We start from the raw sequence: 21,900 nt of genomic DNA, 5'->3' as shown, positions 1-21,900 counted from the left end.
GCAATAAAATAATCCTATTGCTCGATTAATTTGATAAATATTTTTGATTGGCTGATACACAGGAACGGTTTATTCTAAGGGATAATCCCCTTCACAGAAATGCTTTAATTTGATGTTAAACAAGCAATGCAAATGCCGCTATCAATGATTTATACATGTGTAGTGCAGAGAACATCGATTAACAATTGTACTTATATGTATCATGGTTAAAGACCTTGATAACAAATTTGCACTATTATATATTTGGCTTGAATTACTCGCATAGAGCGTTATTATGAAACTCATCAAGCTGTGGATACATGTAGTGGTCAGTAAATGTGTGACAGTGGTTCTCAACTATTGGGTGATAAGCGCAAAATTTGATATTGAAAAACTTCCTAGGAGCACTGTATACCGTGAAATTTGTGTGCTGTTTTTATATTCACACTGTTCATGATTGACTTTGGAGTCACAAATTAAAGCCACAAAATATTTTGATTTATAATGGTATCATGATTGTATATAAATCTGTCATATTTGAGTCGTGGAAAATATGTGAATGTATGGGTGTGTCCACTGTCCAATAGGTCTCAAAAATAATCCCAGAAATCTTGTTTTTACTGCCCAAGTGAATAATGAAAAGCAAGTACTATTAATGTCAGCAACACTTGTTTGTATATTTGTACTATTGGACCCTTTATCAGTATTTTTGTTATATTTTTTAGCCAATATTTTGCCACATTTTCCCCCAAATAATAACACATCTTAGAAACCTTTATCATGTGACTACAAGAAAATCATGAGATATAGTTGTTAAATCGCTGTTTCATTAAAAAAATAATTCTTCATAGCAGCAAAAACACTATTGATGTAAGATGTTACATTCTTGTGACCAATTATAGATTGTCTAAATGGGCTATTCCAAGTAGAAGTCCAATACACCCCCTGGAAGACATGACATTTATCTCTCACACAAGTGTTGTAGATTTCAAATGGTGTCGCCGATTCAGGTAACCCCATTTGAAATTCACACTCCCTGTGTGGAAGATTATGGTTGTGTCTTCTGTAGGGTGTTTGGATTTCAACTGGAATATTCCAATATATTATTTGAACACATGTATATTGGATCTTTTATTATAAAAAAAAGCGGTGTGTTTAAAATCAAAATAATACAACCGGCAGCTATTTTGCCTGTCTGTGCACACATGATGTTCCTGTGGTAACATGACAATCTAGTATTGTAGTTATTTATACACTGACACAATCTATGCATTTTATTATCATTGGCTAGCAGTTGTTGACCACAAGATTGCTTTCATCAACAGATTGTTGTGAAGTTTTTATACATGTGATAGAATTTATGCGTATCTATTTAGTAATTTTAGCCACATAGCATCATCAGCAATTAGGTGTTCTTAAAACAAATCACAAGTTTGGTGTTTCTACTTTTTGTGAATCTGTGTAATTTGAAGATTAATGTGTTTGACACAATTAATCACAATGAGTTTTCTTGTAAATATGAAGTTTCTTGATTGCCCATTGTGGTTTTAAACTTTCTTTACTCCAAGAGCGACTTCCACAGTGTATTTATGAGCAAAGATATTTCAAAATTTAAATAATATCATATATAGAACTCATTTTGCTTGATCATCACTATGCTCTTCTATCTAAAACTTGATGCATTGATTTACCTTGGGAAAGGTAAGAAATGGAGAAAAAACACAGATAAGCAGATTCTAGAAACACATTTCATTTAGTTTGTTTCAATTAGTAAGGACTTGCTTAAAGTTATCATGAATTACATGAACTTGACCATACACTATTAGAAAAGAAATAGTTTATTATTATAGTTGTTTGTTTTGATGTTTGCAGGGCTTTTTAATTTCATCATAGCAGGATAGTTATCTGAAATTAGCAGCAAAGCCTTGAGACCTTTGCACAAAGCTGGCGATAATTGCATTTTCAATCCGTTATATTACTGCAGTTGATTTGAGCTGTTTAGGAACAAGGGGTTTTCAACTCAAATAGAAAGATGCTTTATAACATTTCATATTTTTGGCCCAGTTTTCTTTAAGCAAAATTGGCTATTCTGGTTCAAATTTATGCACCCCTTATGGAAAACATGACCTAATCTTCCATACAGGGAGTGTGAATCTCAAATGGAGTTATCTAAATGTGTGAATCCATTTGAAATCTACACCCCCTGTGTGTGAGACCAAGGTCATGTCATCCACAGGGAGTGTATGGATTAAACTGGAATATCCCAACAGTCAACAGCTGTGTGCAAAGTATCCTTGTTTTTCTATGCATGCCCACCTTTTTATTTGAATAAGAAGTTTTATTTTGTAGTATTTTTCAATTTTGTTTTTGTTGCTTTTGATGACATGTCAGTAGTGTGCTAGAATTCCAACTGATGAATAAATAAACCTTAAGTGGAATCTTTACTAAGACAAGTTTGTGGGTGTATTGTATTTGTATTTAATCAAACAGTGGCATAACCTGGATTTATTTGGGGGGGGGCATGGGCAAGGCAACTTGCAAGACAGGGGAGGGAAGCTGCCCCCGTTTGCCTCCCCCATTGGCTATGCCACAGGTGTCCAATTGTTTAGGCAACTGAAATTCATGGTCTGATGTTTTACTGGATCAAATAAATATCTTGGCCAAAATGTGCAGTGGTCCCCTTCCGTTGTGTTTGTTCCAGACCAAAGGTATTCTCATTTCACAATACTAGGTTGAGGTGCCCTATGTGTTGCACACCTGTGTTCTGCCCCAGAACTTCAGGAGAATTGGGATTCTGGGGATGGGGCATCAAAATTGGTCAAATTCCTTTAAAAAAAACAGAAACGAATGGTTCCCCAAAGTCAGACCCATTGCCCCTCAATCAGCCCTTGACATGCCACTAGGTGATGGATTCAAGACCCTGGGTCGTCTTGAGAATTTTTGTCAATTTCCCCCACCTCTCAAGTCACCTTGACCCCACCCCACCCTCCGAACAATCTTGGTTACACCACTACCCCTACTACAGTAAAACCTTATTATAACAAAATCTGATACAAGAAAAACCCTGCTATAAAGAAGTACACTAAGCCAAAAAGAAACTTATAATTTTTCACAAGGTCATATCTTAAAATCCTCCATAAAATGAACAAAAGTTGCACACATGATTATTTTAATACTCTACTCTAAACACTGGTCAGTAACCGAACAGTTGTCCAACTGACACAACAGCAAAATGCACTGACATGCAACACATTCCTGGACCACATTCACAGCGCAACAGATTTCTTTGGCTGAGTTCCAATTATTCGCCTGTACATGAACAAAAATTACACACAGGATTACTTCAATACTCTACTCTTAACACATGTCAGTAACCAAGCAGTTGTCCAACTGACACAACAGTAAAAGCACTGACACGGGACAGCTTTCGGGATCACATTCACAGGCGAATAATTGGAACCCAGCCAAAGAAATCTGTTGCGCTGTGAATGTGGTCCAGGAAGGTGTTTCATGTCAGTGCATTTTGCTGTTGTGTCAGTTGGACAACTGCATAGTTAGTGACATGTGTTTAGAGTATAGTATTGAGGCAATCCTGTGTGTAATTTTGGTTAATTTTGATAGACAGGATTTTAAGATATGACCTTGTGAAAAATTATAAGTTTCTTTTTTGGCTTAGTGTATTTGTCCAGAACCAAGATACTAAATTCTTTTGTTATTTATTGTTTTCACAACTCTGATATAACGAAATTTGGATATAAAAAACTAATTTCTGTCCGGCCCTGACAACTTCGTTATAATGAGTTTCCACTGTACTTAATGACATATTTTTGTGCTGATATTTTGCCAGATTTAACAGGTTCACAAAATTTAAGTGGTTCAAAGCAGTGTAATGTACAAGTAAAGGTCATCACAGGGGTCAAATTTCAAAACTAAACCACACCAAAGGTTTCATCACCTCTCAATGATTCAGAAAAAGTATAGTTTGACATACCTGTGATGTACCATTTTTGCTGAAACTGGAGGTTTTTTTATTGTCATTCAACCCTAGCCCCCCTAGTGTAAAATTGAAAATAAGCCCAATATTAACATAAAATTTAACTTTATATGGGCAAAAATAGTGCTAAATGGAAAATTGGCCTGGTAAAACCAAAATTTCATCTTAATTTTGGGTTAAAATAGTGTGCAATTAAAATTTGTAGCACAGTAACACAGGCCAAGGTAATATGCCTACCCTCTGAGAACTTTTTTGTCTTTGCCCCACAATTCACCGAAACGCCACTGAACATGTGAAAATACTTGGGACTCCCATTTTTACAATGACCACCACTGTGTGAATCCTTAAGGGATGGGGTATGAACGTTCGGACAGTATTTTATTGTGGGACATTAGAGCACATCAGAAATATCAAATTGCATTCTGAATACGAAGAATGTCCCTCTGATATCAAATAATTTTGATTTTTGAAATTCGCAATGTAATACACATTTTATGGCAAATGATTAAAATTGATATTTTGATATTTAACAGTACTCGAAGTAAACTTTATAAATCTGATGATTTATACTTAAAGTGTATGTAGGTGGGATGAAAATCCGACGATCAATTGACAATGTTGACCTTTCGTATTGAAGATATGGATTTTTTCCCCAAAACACACCAAAAAAATAGGTCTTTTTGGGAAAAAAATCCATATCTTCAATAAGAAAGGTCAAAATTTTCAATTGATCGTCGGCTTTTCCTCCCAGCTACATACACTTTAAGAATATATCATTAGGTTAATAAAATTTACTTCGCGGACTGTTATATATCAAAAATGTGAAAAATATAAAATTTCAATAATTTGTCATAAAATTTGTATTATATCGTGAATTTCAAAAAATCAAAATTATTTGATATCAGAAGGATATTCTTCGTATTCAGAATGCAATTCGATATGTCTGATGTGCTCTCATGTCCCACAAAAAATACTGTCGAAACGTTCATTCCAGATCCCTTAAGAGGAATACTTTGGTGTTGTTTTAAACTGAATTTGAGCAAGTTTGAAAGTTGACATTTATTTGACCCATACGCTGCTGCTTCGAACAACTTTCTTTTAATTCTGGGAAGCTGTCAATTTTCACATGGGATTTTCAAATCGATGGGGGGCCGGGGGGCACATGCCCTATGATACTACGCCACTGACCCTAACACCCTAGCACTTCAAAAAATAGGTAACAAAATAGGCCCGAAACTAGGCCCTCTAAAACATCCATCCCCAACTAAGGGGTGGTGCAATAATTTGTGTGTACCCCAGGGTGGTATTTAAAATTCTCAAAATTCTCTGCCAACAATCGCTTCTTCCCCCCCCCCTCTTTGGCTGTGCCAAAAAATCTTTGCCCGTGCACATATTGGGGTTTTTTGGGGCACGAATCTCCAAGGTTAAGCAGAGGGCGGCAAAAAGGAAGGGGCATCAGAAGAAGAAGAGTTGGCAAAAAGAATTATTTCAAGAAAAAGTGACGGAAAATTGTCAAAAACAAAAACAAAAACCCTAAACAAAAACAAAAATTGTGAAACATTTTTTGTTTGTTTATTTCAAACCATAAAAAATTGGGTCAACCTTTTCTAGCTGTTGATGAAGTTGGCGGCAAAATTTACCTTTTCTCCAGCCCCCGGGTAAGAGCAGCTTGGGTACGCTACTGTTGTCCCCCCCCCCCCCCCAATACACATGCAAGATTTTGGGGAACCCAAATTTAAAACCATTATGTTATAATGCGAGCGCAGCGCGCGAGTATATAGGACATTTTGCGTATTTGTGATCATGTGCTTTACCTTTTCCTACACCTTTCTAGGGCATATAGAAATGGCGCCCAACACATAATGTGCCAAAGACCTATGCCAAAAACCAAACCGTGTGCCCCCCTCTTTCGACCTAACAAAAATTGCTGTCCCAAGGGCCGTTCGGACCATTAGGCCAGGTAAGGGGGGGGGCAAAACAAAAGGGGAAAAAAGAAAAAACGGGAATCGAGAAAGGAAGGGAATAAAAATATTAGGGTAGATAAAAAGAAAACAAATGGGAGGAAAAATAAAGAGGGGCGAAAAGAGAAACAGAAATCAGGACGGAAAAGGAAAAGGGGGACCTGAACAAGAAGTCGGATAAAAAAATACAGAAAAAAAGGAAAGCGGTTGTGGGCAGCATAAAATAGGTCAAAACTGATGAGGTTTCAAGGGGGTAACTCCCCTTAACACTTTCTTGGTATGTTTGGGTGGGGCGGCAGGAAGAGGCTTTGCCTAGGGCGGCAAAATCCCTAGGAACGGCCCTGCTTGCCCACTTCCGGCCCCTTTCGACCTGCCAAAAATGCAGGGTCTGAAAATATGCTTGCCACCCCCCCCCCCCTTTGTCCTGCCAAAAAATCTTGCTCCATACAAAGTTTATTCTGTATTCCCCCAAGTGTACCGTAAAATGGGGTAACTTTGGTCAGTGGGGTAACTTTGGTCGGTCAAATTTTTTTTTTTAAATGGTCATATTTTCGTACAGCAATATTGTTTTTAGTCATATGTAGTGTCAATTTGTTAAGAAATATGTTTGGAAGAAATAATAGTCACTTGTGTCCAATTTCCTTGAAATTTACGAAAAAAGCGGGATTTTTGACCAAAAATTAGCATTTTTTTACATTTTTTTCATAAAAAATAAAAATCGATATTTGTGAGCAAGGATGTGTGCTTGATTAATTTTGCAAGGGGTCAATTGTCACAAAAAAACAGCAACTTGTCCATATACAGCGAAGATCATTTTTTTATATTTTTTTTCCTTCATGAAATGTGATACTGTGACCAAAGCTGCCCCAAAAAATTAATGCGGGATAACTTTGGTCAGGCTATTTTTAACTCCTAGGGCACCCTTACAAAATTATTAAGAAATCTTTTTCAACTTCAAGGTGTAGAAGGGAACCCTAATGCCACAAAAAAGAGTTAATTAGAAATATAATTGGGTTTTTTTGGAAGCAGTGGTTTAAAAACTCTGAAAAGTGCCCAAAGTTACCCCATTTTACGGTATACGGTATTCCATGTTATAAAACAATGTTTACGTGTGAAATCTATTTTTAGCGCAAAGGGAAATTCCCTGTGTGACATGATCATGGTTATCCAATCAAATTCGTTGTGCTCTCACACATGACCAGGCAAACCAGTGAACGCCATTTTCCCTGTGCAGGAATTTGGGACAACACTTCAAGTTCTGGTAAGTTTTTTCTTCGGTAAAAATATGAATATTTAGTAACTTTAAAGTCATACCACTTGTCACACATAAACACTATATTATAGTGAATAATTCGACTTCCGAGAGAGAGAGAGAAAGAGAAAACTGCATGTATGGTATCGGACGATGTGTAACATTGTCATGGTATTTCGTGCAAATTGACAAAAGCTTAAAAACAGGGATATATGTTAATGTCAGTGAATTTTGTATTGGGGACTGATTATTCGGTCTAGGCCCAGAACAAAATATTAATTTCTGACATGATCGTGTTCTGGGTCTGAACTGTTTTCATTCGAAATCTTGATGGCAAATTGGACAAATGAAGCACATGGACATGGTCCTAAACTACTTCACAGTTTTTTAATCCCCTGTTCATGTTCCGTGAATCACTCTATTGTGGACCATCCTTTTGATCCTTGTGATACTTGAGTATTTGGACAAGCGGGACAGTTTTGACAGCACCTTTTGTCTACCTCTCTGTTTGTAAATAAACGAGGAGGTCGAAATCGTCCTCCTCGCCGAATACGAAAGTCAGCGTAATAGTACGGCACTAGGCTACTACATCCATAGTCTCGGTCCCAGCCGATTTGTGCTCCTTCGTCACTAAACAAACCGTCTGGGGACAACCCCATATTACGTCTTTTCTGATTGGCTGAACATCAATTCCCAAAATACTGGCGTTAATTTTTGCTGTCAATCAACGCTGGGCTTCAGCGCATGCAGCAGTTGATGGACAGCTATAAATCCACACAATGTACGTGAGTACACGTTCCAATCAGTGGTTGCTAAAGCTAGCGTACATTTTTCGTTCGCGGTATCTACAAAGCCGGGAGGGCAGCCCTCGAATTCACCCATGGCATCCATGGCATTTTGCCGTGGGTGCCAATCCCCACTGCCGTAATGCCCTCAAAATATGTCCTGTACCCAAGGCAGTCACTTGCCGTGCCCTCTAATGAATTTGCCGTCGGTGCCCCAGCCCTGCCCCTTCATTATAAAATCACCTATCTATGTTTGTGTGTGTTTTCTTCACTTTTGAGAAATTGGCTTGGTGCCTTTTTCAAATTTTCAACAGGTGCTGTGATGCCCTCTTGAAATATTACAAACTGCCGTGCTGCCCTGCCTTTTCAGGCAAAATCCAAGGCAATTTTCAACTTGCCCTAAAAAAGTTGCCGTGCCCTTCAGATCCTTAATTCGAGGGCTGCGGGAGGGCATAATGATGTTTAGTGTCACTTACACAAGTCACGTCCTATAGCCAATTGAAAACAGTTTTATTGGGAAATTCATTAACCAGTCAGCGATCGTCATTTCGGGGTTGTCGCCAGACGGTTTGTTTAGTGATGAAGGAACACAAACCGGCTGGGACCGAGACAACTACATCCATTGAATGTGTGTCATCGGCCCTCAGACACACACATACAGGCCTAGGGATCTGCAGTACACAAGCAAACTTCTGTACAAATTCAACTTATGCAAATGAATCAACCAGAGCTCATTATAACCCAATGACATCACCAGCTCAAATTACATCCCATTGAAATACATGTACGGTAACTGATGTTAGTGGAACCAACACGACTCAAATTTCAAGGGCTTTTTGTAAAAAATTTCAAGTTTTTCGGAGGTTTTCAAAGTTTTTCTACGGAAGTTTAAGGTGTATTCAAGCTACTTGTGTAGGAATTACAAGTGGAGACAGTCAAATGTTGATGGACAAAAGTAATATGCATGAGAATTTTTCATAGTCCAGAACAAATTTTCTTGAAAATCCATGCACCTGATTGGTCAGTTTAGTGCATGGGGTTGTAATGTGAGCAGCTCTGTGTGTACTGTTGGTTGGTGGTTTCCCAACTGTGCAATTGATCATCATGGTGGTGGTACCTGGTGTGTTCTCTTAATTATTTGTACAGTGCCAATGGTGAAAGTTTGATTGTGCAGTAGCATGTTTTGTTGACATTTTTTACTGTTTACTTCAATCATTTGACAGTTCTAATACCACAATTTGACAACTCAAATACAAAGTCAAAGGATTATCAGTTGGATATCTTCTAATATGTGACATGATCAAGGGGAATGAGTCACATGTCGACCCTGGTCGAAAATGAGTTTTACATATGTTTCTAAAGAGGAAATTAAGAGCTTTCAGAAACTGAAAACCCTAAGTTGATATGACTTTTCTTTGCGACGTTACATCACTTTATCAATCGCTGAAAACAATAGAAAACAAAAGAATTTTAAAACGGTCTTTGCCAATATCTCAATATCAATGTTAGCGACATCCGACTCATTCCCCTTGATCGTGTCACATTATATGCAATATAGTCATGCAAGTTTACAACACTATATAAGGCCAATTTTAATAAAAAAACATGTATATCATGTATATCGTCCCTGCCCTCAATGATTTTTGGAGATTTTCAAATATTTTTGTTATTTTCCTATTACTCCAAAATGTGAAGTATATCACGGCAAAACATGGTGTTATGTTGATGAAAAAATGCATTTCCTACCTTAAAGGGGCATTTCGTGATCCACAGCCTCATCCCCACTTTTCTCAAAAAAAGTTGAGATTTTTATATCACTGGAAACCTCTGGCTACATAATGTTTATGTACAAAATATTTCTTGCAGATTAATTCGTTTAGCAAAGATATCGTGAAATTTGAATTTCGTTCTGGTGCACCAGAACGAAATTACAAACATTGTCCATGGAGCAGCTAGTGTAATACACATAATCATGCATAACTCGCGAACGCAAAATCGGAATCAACTGAAATTTTGGGAATAGGTTTTTTTCGTTGATATCTAATGAAAAATGACATAAATAGAGGATGCTACTAGGATCACGAAATACTCCTTTAAATTGTATTTAGTAATAGAATTTATGTATGAGTGATATAAAACAAATATTAACTGTCTTAAATTTGTGTAATGGTCGAAATATAATCACTTGGTGAAAGATGTATTGTTCCATTCCACTCGCCGTTCCGGCTCGTGGAATGGAACAATCCATCTTTCACCTCGTGATTATATTTCGACAATCACACTCATAGACAGTTAATATTTGTATACTATACTATAGTCTTTCTCAACTTTCCTGTATAGTCTCACAATGAGCAGAAAGTCACCAAGGCATGCCATTCAAGTACCAATATTGATTACCTCAGTTAAGGTTGGTCTGAACCCTGGAATTATGGAAACTTTCGGGCCTCATAACTGTACATATTTAGAATAGCAAAGACTTGATAAGTTCATCTGTGATGTCAATTTTGGGCCAAAATGCTCATTTTTGGCCCAAAATCTAAAAACGTTTTTTGGCCCTTTTTTTTCAGTGCAACGTAAAAAAAAATTTCTTAGCCAATTTTTTATTTTATTAATTTTAAAAACTAGACAAAAATATCTAGGGACCTTTTTTTTATTTTTTTGAATTTTGACCAACTTCACCAAAAATATTTGAAATTTGGGCAAAAATCTGGCTTTTTTATGATTTTTTTGAAAATTCAGCATTTTGTGACCATTTTTGGTGCAAATTTCTTGAAGTTGGTCGAAATTCAAAAAATGAAAAAACAGTCCCTAGATATTTTTGTCTAGTTTTTAAAAATTAATAAAAAAAAAAATTTGGCCTAAGAATTTTTTTTTTTTTTTTTATTAAATAAAAGTGGGCTAAAAAATTTTTTTTGGGGAATTTGGGACAAAATGAGCATTTTGGCCCAAATTTGACCTCACAGATGAACTTATCAAGTCTTTGCCATTCTAAATATGTATACTTTTATATACTTTAGACCAACAATTTAGCAGTTATGAGGCCGGAAAGTTTCCATAATTCCAGGGTTCAGACCTTAAAGGAAGGTGACCTGATATATTTGGAAAATCAAATTCTCAAATGTATAACATATACTGTTGTCCCTTTCAAACATTCATGCAAAAAGGTCATGTAAATGTTCCTTGTAAATGCGACTAATTCTTTATGGAATTACTGACATTTAATACAGCATAAAACTGGTAGTCTACAATAATGATTTTATTAATGATTCTTGAACACTTGAGAACGTTCCTGCAATCTCATTGGTTCTTACCCGTGTGATATGACACAATATCACACGGGTCAGCGCGTGTGCATCAACGCGATACGAGTGCTCGCTATTTGAACCAATCGTAGGCACATAGCAACAACAGGACTGATCGATTTTAAACCCCAGGTAGTTCCTTGTAAAATGTAGGATTTAATTTGATTAAAATTTGTAATACTTATGATATTTCTATTTGAATTGAAGTGTTTAAGAATGAGAATAAAGGTAGGCCTATTGTTTTTAGCCGCTGTCGTGCATCTATTGTCTCACTTTTGGCGTAAAACAACTTGTTGTTTTACTTAAAATAATAATGTCGCCCATGTTATATGAGATGATAGATGCACTCCAGGGGCTAAAACCAATACCTTTATTCTCTAATAATCATCATGATCATGTAATAAATTGATATCAAATGAAAGATCCTATTAATATTTTTGTCATTAACATACTGAAATTAAGAGTTCCAAATTGGTGTGTTTCCGAAGATATCATCAAAAAACTGCTGAATTAGTCAAAAATATGGTAGACTAATTCGACAGTTTTTTGACAATTTCTTCGGAAATATACCGATTTGGAATGCCTAATTTCAATATGTTAAGGAGGCTGTGTACTCTCAGACATGCATGTAGTAAAACTGCAATAACTTTGTAATTATTCGCGCAAGACATATAAATGTATACATTTTTATGAAGGCAAGACATCAATAAATCTTAATATAAATACAGATTTGGGGTAAAAACAACAAAATCACAAAAAGTGAGTTTTTGGCAATATTTTTTCTAGGTACATCATAACAAAAAAACACTCTTTCCAAAATATTTTATTTTGTTTTTAGCTCAATCTTGAGGCTCCATTCCAAAAACGTTTTTTTTAATTTTTTTGATATTGGCCTTATTTTTTGATATATTGACTATATAAGGCTTCAAATTGAACTTTTTAAAATGCACAAATGCCTATTTGCACAAAATGATGCCTAAAATCGGAAATAGACCAAAATATTTTTAAAAAATGAGAAAACCGTTTCTTGAGTCGATCATGCTTTTTACGATGATCATATTTGCTTACCTATAGATGCTGTATTTATTGAGTTATCGTGTACCTAAATCGTCATTTTACCGAGAAAATGAACATTGAAATAATGGCCGTTGAAGTTTAAAGTGGTCACATTTTGCACTTTCATCGAATCTCGCAGGAGAATGCGGCAGTTTTTATTTTTCTACCTTACATTACATAAACATCGGGTAAATCCACGGCCCCTTGAGAAGTTTGAGCGAAATCCATTCATAACTTGATATTTAAATCGGGGGAAAGAACTTGAAAAAACCCACATTTTATCAGATAAAACCACTTAAACGGAGCCATTTGACCACTAGGTTTTTGTGCTTCCGTGGTGTTTCCATAAGATGCGCCGCGCATGCAGATAAGCGTCAGCAGATTTGTGCGTTAAATTGCGCGACATAACATAATGCGTTGTTATGCGTGTACCATGCTGGTACAACAAAGATTTTCTTTCCTTTCAATTTCAAACACGAGTGGAATAGTGAAATAAAATCCTTAAAATATTGCAGTTGGAGTTTACAAATCTGGATTTTCATTTCTTGTATTTATAAAAAACATAACAAAGTACAAATTAACATATCAAAAAAACTCAATTTTGCGAAAGAAACAATGTCTAGAGTACACAGCTGCCTTAATGAGAAAAATAGGAGCTTTCACCTGATACCAAAACCTGCATTTTGATAGGATAAAGTTGGGGATGAGGCTGACAATCAGGTTACCCACCTTTAAATGCCCTAGTGCCACATATGACCAGCTAATAAAACCATGTGATTTTTAATTTGAAATAAACTTGTTGGATATATATATGTAGCATGCCCAGGTGCAATACATGATACACAGCCTGTGTTGATTCTGTTCTACAATCAATATCTGTGTTATTTTATTTTTTGTTTTATTGGTTCTCTTTTTTCAATGGTACCGGTCAGGCCCGTGCGCAGAATTTTTTTGCAGGGGGTGCTGATTTTGAAAAAGTGAACTTTTTCCCAAGGGGGGGGGGGATCAATTTTGTGAAAAGTAGACTTTCTTCCCAAAAATTTGCTACACTCACAATTTGTGATATTTTGGGACTTTTTGTATACTTTTGGGGGCAGATGCGGCTGTTGCACTGGATAGCAAATCAGTAAAGATAAAAATTCCTTTAAAAGGGAAAGCCAGCCTCAATGTAGAAGAGGTCTTGTAATTAGTTTTGGTCAATGTGAAAGGCATTTTTAGGATCACGCTTACATCTACATGACAGTCCACCAAACCATCAACGATGAGAACATACACACTGAAACAGCAGAAAACATTAATTCCTAATCTCATGTCAACTCTTTTAATTCATTACATGTACTCCAAATTGTTCTGGTCTGTTTGTTTTGTTGTTGTTGTTGTTGTTGTTGTCGTTAGTTTTTTTTGTCTTTTCAGCTTTTTACCCACGATATCTCAATTTCCAATTTTGTAATACCAGAACTTACGAACTCAATATCTTCGCTTAGGAATGTCCGATTTCACTGCTTTCGATATATACACTGCCGGTTTGAGTTAACTTACATGTACATTTTATTTTAAAATAACTTAATTAATTCGCAATGTATAGTTTAAGCCTACTATATTATAATAGATAGTGGCCAGCACATTTATAAAGGACTGGTTACTCACTACAATCTTCACTCTTAAACTGTGTTTTTCTGAATGTGCTGATCATGTTGATTGCTAGTCGGAAACTCCTCTTGAAGCTATGGACATGGCATCTTACATACTCCATTCTATAACAGTCTGCCTAGTGCCTTGTGTGTTTTCTCTTCAATCATTTTGTTGAATGTAATTTTATGAATCAAATAGTTATGTGTCATTTTATTTATAATAAAGAAGTTATTAAATTAATAAAGTAAGACAATTTATTTATCTATAAGTGCATGTCAAATGGGGTACATTGTTCAATACTATATGCATAAATTATGCCCATATTATAGCTAGGCCCTAAAAACTTTATTTTGCATCGGATTTTTCCCGTTGAAAAGACAAAACTGATGTTTATGATAGCAACCATTTCATCAATAACATTTTGAGTCATTTTTATCCATAAAACGACACAGGATATGATAGATAACTACTTTCACATCAATATGGTCCATATGATCACAGATTGTTGAGAATCTGTGATATGATCCGGGATATGATGAAGATTTTGATTCTATAGATCTGTTATCAACATGATATCACGCTGTTCAGTGGTCAAGGAGTAAGGACCCCGGTCAAGGACACTGATATGACATCATAGGTGATGTCAGATTTTCTTCTGCTGACCATATGATGCTATATATATTAACTATTATTGTTACATTTAGGCCTTTAAACTTTTAAAGTCATAATTAATTAGTTCAAACATAACTTTGGTAATACTCACTCGTTTTGATTCGTTGAAACGGCAAAACATACTTACTTTTCCTAACAAATCGAATTAAAATATTTAAAAAAAAATTTAACCACAAAAAGTAAAAAAGAAAAATCATTCCAATACCACTAAAATATAATCTCTTGAGTAAACTGACCTCAAACCTGAAACAGGTACCAGCCCCGAATGGGCTGGCGAAAAGTGAAAAGGGAGAAATGCATTACGTGAAGTGTTTACAAGAAATCTTCTCTGAGCCTAAGGCTATCTTATTTTGGGTTTATACCAACCATAAACTTCACCATTAAACTTTTAGCCTAGAATTCTACTGTGGCTATGAGATAAATTATATGAGGATTCTTCAGATTCCAAAATCTCAATTTGTATGGAGTAAAGTGGGAAATGCGGCTGTCAATCAGGTCACTGGTCACCCCACCTTTGAGTAAATGAGTAAATAATAAATAAACCTATATCAACCTTTTTGTTTTCTAATGCAGTGCAGTTATGTAACTTGTTCCATTCCGTAATGACGCAATTATGGAGGCTAGTACTAATGACACAGCATATATGGTCAATGCTGTACAAGGTAACTATAGAAGAAGATTTAAATTTCTTGCATTGCTTTTTCGGTTGTGTGCAACAGAGCAAGTAATACATGACTGTGTTTGTGTGTCAACATTATGCCTCCACCAGAGGTATTGTTTCCATATGCTGGTTGTCCATCCCTCATTCCATCTGTCCATCTGGCTGAGGCTGCAAGTGCAATTTCTTGGAACTGATAAGGCGTATATACAGTGATGTGAATTGGTGGAGGGGTGGCAATGAATTAGCAGTCTTCCAGTAGGTTTTCATCGCAAAATATGCTAATTTGATACTGGTAGCTCATTTGCATAAATTTCCTTCTGTCCAATTTCTCAGAACTGGTGGGTGCATACTGCATAGTGATGTGATTTGGTGGAGGGGTGGCAAATAGCAGTAGCACTCTTTAAATTCCAGTAGGTTTTGTCACAAAATATGCTAATTTGGTAGCTTATTTGCATAAGTTTCCTTGTATCCGTCCATCCGAGGCCCGGGTCTGAGGCTGCAAGCAGGGTCTTAGTTAGCCACCCGCCTGGCCGTCATTTTAGACGGCCAGTTTGCTCCTGGGACGGGCAAAATTAATGCCTTTTTTTTTTTTTTGACAGATGCTATATTATAAATTGTATGTTTTGAGAAGCTAATTGACCTTTTTGGTAGACCCAATTTAGAGAACAAGGCCATATCAGCACATATTTGAACTCTTTGAACCCTCAATGGGCTATAGATGTCTGGTAAATGTTTTAAAGGTCAAATTAGGACAGGCAATTTTATTCAAATGACGGGCAACCCTCAATTTCTGGCTAAGACCCTGGCTGCAAGTGCAATTTCTATGAACTGGTGAGGCATATAGTGATGTGACTCAGTGGTGGTATGGCAACTGGCGGTCTTCAAATTTTATTAAGTTTTGGTCACAATTGGTCATGTTTTTTATACTGGGACCCTAAAAAAGGTGGTGCTGTCACATTTTGCTAAATCATTTTGTCTTCTTATTCCTATATTTTTGCTAAAATTCATCATGAACAAATGGTTTTGGTCTTATTTTGAAGATAAATTATTAATCTAATGAATTAATAACAAATACAATTCAAATAAATGTATTAATTAATTACTACAGCTTAATTAAGATAATTAGTCAGGGGTGGTGCCGGAAGTGGAGGAGCCGGAAGCGGAGGAGCTCTGTGTAAATCCAATGGGAAGTTGGTGTGCATTAATAAAATTCATGCACTTTGGTGCCTAGTAGAAGTAAAAATGCAGTTGCATAGTTTTATCTTATTTTTTAACTTTCTAACTATAATTGCTTAATAGTTTATCTTAATAAACTTTAGTAATTAAGGATTTAACGAGGTTTTCATTAATGCAATGGAATATGTGTGTCATGCAATCCAATAGAATTCAGGAAGCAGCAATATAGGTTTTCATTAGAGATGGACTTTTAAATTGTTTTATCTTTGAAATATCTATTATCTTTTCAAAGGAGATTATTACATTCAAAGGATTAATCTGATGACATATTGATCTCTGGTTATTGTTAAATAGTTTTTTGATGTAGGCTTGTATATGTATATACCTTTGTACCATTCTTACAAATGACTTCATATTGATTTTGGAACACCCTTTATGGGAATTAAATATTTAAATGTGATATTATATAGCAATTCTTCAAACTATTTTGAATATATTTCCCAAATTCAAAGTGCATTTGATTACAAATGCTACAATTAATGGCACTTTTACATTAAATTAAGCAATTTAAATACAACTTTTTTAACACCCTGTATAACACAATGGGCTTTTAAAACAAATACAATGCAAACTATATATTTAATGAAAGGGCTAATTGCGTACATTCCAAATATCAAGTTCATTTTCTAATTTAATATACTATGAAGAAATATTGGAGTGGTAAAGAAATGTTATTTGTTTGGTACTTTTCATTGGAATCACCCTGTATATTTTTGGCACACCCTGTATATCCATTCAAACTTTACAGATTTGCAATCGTGACAATATATGCTTTCTAAAAATGTATACCTTTACATAGTTTAGGTGAAAACTTTTTGAAATATAATCAGAAATACAAAAAAGGAGTTGATTTTTGACAAATTGCAAGATGTGACACAATTGGGTCCCACCTCAAAAAACATGACCAATTATGGACTTTTTAAAAAACAATTTTTACCCATAGCTCCAAGTGTAATTGTCCCGAAATGATGCATTAAAGCTATATTATAACATTTGCTGAGTAGAACGCCCTCAAAAATATTTTAAATTCTGATTTTTACATGATTGTAACTTACTTTAGTCAATAAAGATACTCTGCAAAAATCAAGACTTTAGGTGCTGTAGTTTTTTCAAAATCCGAGATTTTGAATAAAACGATGGAACCAGCGTTTTATTATTATGATGGAAATAATAATAGTCGAACACGTATGCACAGTACGTACATGGCGTGCGGGATACACATACACACACACCCAGAGGATCGTATCGTATTACAACCGCGGGAGTAACATGCATGGGGGCTAGTAGTAAATTCCAATTTTCTATGCTTTACCTCACTTGTTCAGCTCAAAATTAAAAGGGGACGTATCTGACCGTAAAAGCTAACCTTTTATGGAAAATAAATACTAATCTATTTTTACAGAAATGTTATAATATGGCTTTAAGGTGGAGGCATTGCAAAATTATATTTTAGCTAAATTTCACATGAATAGGTAATACAATATAAGCAACACTTAAATTGGCTTGATCTGTGGATTGAATTGTAACCCTTTGTTCTTTGTACACAGGTTCAATGTTCAACCACATGAGTCATGACAGAAATCAAAGCAAGGTGAGTCATTGCTTACCGTACTTAATTTTGTAAATGTTACTGTTAAGAAATCAGGTAGACAAAAAGTGTACAAATTGAAAAATCAATAAGCCAAAGCACACTGATGAAAATCTGATAGACATATCCGCTACCTGTATGCTATCGATAGACCAAAAGCTTATTAAAAAGAATACATCCTTGGTGGTACCATGGGGAAGCCCCAGAACTCTTGCCCCCCAGTAAAATCCCAAAATTATGGAAATTTCCACTTTTTCAGCATTTTTGTTTTTTTTTCCCAAAAAAAATCCTGGTGCCGCCACTGCTCAACAGACAGAATATATGTGACCCAACACAAGTAACTGAAGTAAGGGAGAGTTCATAAATACTTTGAGGGGGGAAGCGGGGGAGGCAGAGAAGGAAAAAAATAAAAGACCCCGCCAGCTAATGCAAGTCTTTTAAAAATATACAGTACAGGCATAGACCCTATAGGCTACTCATTGATTGGCTTTGAAAAAAAGGCCTTTACTAGAACAAATTTGTGCAAAAAAAAGTTTGAATGCTAACATGGGCCAAAATACTCAGACCCTACACTGGACTGTTCTCAGTCAAACAAGGCAGAGTTGACACTAATACTGAAAAAAATAACCACATATGCAGGTGTATTGTTAGCTGGGTAAGTAAGTAAGTAACACGGCATTTATAATGCGCCTAATGCCAGAGGATACAAAGCGCAGAAACACAGAAAACAAAACAAAACAAACAAAAGCAACATCATGAGAAAAGGTATGTTTTCAGAAGGATTTGAACCCGGTGACAGTTTGGGCACTGCGGATATTTAGGGGATTGAGTTCCATTTGTAAGGAGCAACCACTGAAAAGGCCCTGTCCCGCACCCTTGTTCATCCTTGGTACACGCAGATTGAGACCGTGGTCCGAACGTGTGGTGACTGAGCCCTCATGAGGACGTTTAACAGTTAGGCACTCATCGATATACCGGGTATATAACATGATCACAAATGTTAAGGTTAAAGTCCCATTCAGTGATCCCAGCGCAAGTGTAAAAAATAAAATTGTTTATAAATTGCTTAAAAGTGAAGGATAAGTCATTCAAATTGTCATTTGGTATTAACTAATTTACAAAAAATTGTAAATAGAACTCAAAAATATGTATTTTGTTTTGTTTTCAGACAAACACTACCCTCAATCACAAGCAATTGGACAAGTCAAGTATGGTATACGGGTGTAAAAGATGTCCAGGGATGACCTTCACTACAACAGGAAAATTAGCTATCCATTACAATGAGCTCCATCCAGGAAATGAACGTGAATTACAGTCACAGATCAACAAACCATGTCGCACAGCACCACCACCACAATTGCACAAGGAAGATCAACAATTTTATTCTAAAACATCAAGGAGAAAATTGGGCACTGATGATTTACTTCCTGCTCCATATGTGGTAGCAGAATGTGAACCAAAGTCTCAAAGAACAGTGGGGTCCAAGAGAAATTCACCAGTTGCAACAATTGGACAAGCTCCTGCAAGTTCTCCTTTGGAACCAGCATCCACTTGTGGTACACCAACAAGTAATGATAGCTCACCAGCAATGACAAATGGAAGCGGTAGACCTGTTAAGCACAAATTACAGTCACCAGTTCAGACATCACCATTCATAGATGAGAAGCACCAAAGTACAGGAAATATAGATGGACAAAAAAGGAGGAAGGTCCATGGGTTTTCTCAACATTCCACCTGTGAAGATTCTTGCCACCCAGATGGTAAGAAAATGGTTTATCAGTGTTGTTTGTGCAGGGAAAAGATATTAGGTTGATATAATTTTTTTTAATTAGAAGAAACTACATGAACTTCCATCACTGTTTTAGAAAAGTAATGGCCTGATAAAAATTCATATTGGGCATGTAACAATTAATGCTTTATAGTCCTATTAAGGGCTGGGGTATGAACGTTTGGACAGTATTTTATTGTGGGACATTAGAGCACATCAGACATCGAATTGCATTCTGAATAAGAAGAATGTCCTTCTGATATCAAATAATTTTCATTTTTGAAATTGCAATGTAATACACATTTTATGGCAAATGATTAAAATTGATATTTTGATATTTAACAGTACTTGAAGTAAACTTTATAAATCTGATGATTTATACTTAAAGTGTATGTAGGTGGGATGAAAAGCCCGACGATCAATTGAAAATTGTGACCTTTCGTATTGAAGATATGGATTTTTTCCCCAAAACACAAAACAAAATTAGGTCTTTTTGGGAAAAAAATCCATATCTTTAATATGAAGGTCAAAATTTTTAATTGATCGTTGGCTTTTCCTCCCAGCTACATACACTTTAAGAATATGTCACTAGATTTATAAAATTTACTTCGAGGACTGTTATATATCAAAAATGTGAAAAAATATCAATTTTACTAATTTGTAATAAAATTTGTATTGTATCGTGAATTTCAAAAATGAAAATTATTTGATATCAGAAAGACATTCTTCGTATTCAGAATGCAATTCGATATGTCTGATGTGCTCTCATGTCCCACAAAAATACTGTCTAAACGCTAATTCCAGATCCCTTAATGCATCAATTATACATGTATGTGCCTTACTAATATCCAGTTTTATATTTGTCCATTCAATGATAGGAACAAGAGACACAAACCTGAAACTGACATTAAAAAGACAAGTAAGAACCAATAATAACCAAGCTTGTCTTACCAAACCAACTTGGTGTATTGTCCAGCCAACTGTAGATTGCCGTAGCGGCACTGGTACGTAAATACTTTTCGATCGTATGTGTAAGTGCACTGACATTAAAGTGACATTCAGAAATCCAAGCCTTTCAAAATGTCAATGTAGTTGAAAGCAGGGTTGTTTGGTTTAAATCACAATCACATGATGTTTTTCAACAATATCAATGATTTTTTAAATCAGCTTTTCAATTTTTTACTATTTTCGATAAATATAAGTCAATGTCTTTGTTGAATTGACTGTTTTACATCATTCCTAATGTTTCTACAACTTTTGGATACAAATAAAACACCTCTATGATGTCACTTTATCTATTGCAAAAAAAATCATCTTCAAGTGCAGAATTTAACAGGTTTTTTCCCACAATTTTACCAACTTTTTTCCTTTGAAATGTTCACATGTAAAAACATGTTTTGATTTTTTGTAAATAACTGATAGGATTGTGCATATATCTAGCATTCCACTGGTCTCTTTAGACTTGATCATGGGGTATAGCAGTTCTTGGAATAAAAAAATTAAAAAATCCATTTTTTTTAAATTAAAAAAAAATCATCAACCCTGTTTAAAAGGTTGTAAAGCTTTATTTTATAAGCTGCTTAATTCCTCAATGGAGTCTTTACATTATTCATAGTGAACTCAATATCTTGTACCAAGGTTACAGCTAAATTTGGACGGGGGGTAAATAGGGAATTAGCTTGCATTTCGAGGAAAATACTGTCCTGTCACCAAACCTCGTCCAACTTCAAAATCTGGAGAGCATGTCGCAGTAATTACAACACTCACCTCTGGTGCATACTACATGAGGGCCTTGATACAATGCCTGATGGTGTAATGAGTTGCTGTGACTTAATTTTGCTCTAATTACAATTGGGTCTAAAACATGGTGTTAGCTAGCCACCCGTCATTTTGGACAGGCAGTTTGCTCCTGAGAGAGGTAAAATTAATATATATATATATACATGTATTTATATAATATTCCAAATTCTAAATGCCTGACTAAATTATGTTAACACAAAACAAGGCCAGACTA

At 35.5% G+C, this 21,900-nt stretch overlaps 1 protein-coding gene across 1 annotated transcript in view; it reads left to right on the top strand.

The window, feature by feature from the left end:
* Positions 1-7,148: 7,148 nt before the first annotated feature.
* LOC140167966 (uncharacterized) overlaps positions 7,149-21,900 on the top strand; it is a 63,314-nt gene continuing 48,562 nt past the window's right edge. The window contains exons 1-5 of the mRNA XM_072191256.1: positions 7,149-7,195; positions 15,207-15,295; positions 18,078-18,121; positions 19,287-19,878; positions 20,765-20,890. Coding sequence (XP_072047357.1) covers positions 15,247-15,295; positions 18,078-18,121; positions 19,287-19,878; positions 20,765-20,890 — 811 coding nt within the window. The 5' untranslated portion in view covers positions 7,149-7,195; positions 15,207-15,246. The remainder of the gene's footprint in view (positions 7,196-15,206; positions 15,296-18,077; positions 18,122-19,286; positions 19,879-20,764; positions 20,891-21,900) is intronic.

This window comes from Amphiura filiformis, chromosome 13 (genome assembly GCF_039555335.1).
Source record: "Amphiura filiformis chromosome 13, Afil_fr2py, whole genome shotgun sequence".
Classification (NCBI taxonomy): Eukaryota; Metazoa; Echinodermata; class Ophiuroidea; order Amphilepidida; family Amphiuridae; genus Amphiura; species Amphiura filiformis.
This window is presented reverse-complemented; position numbering and strand designations above follow the sequence as displayed.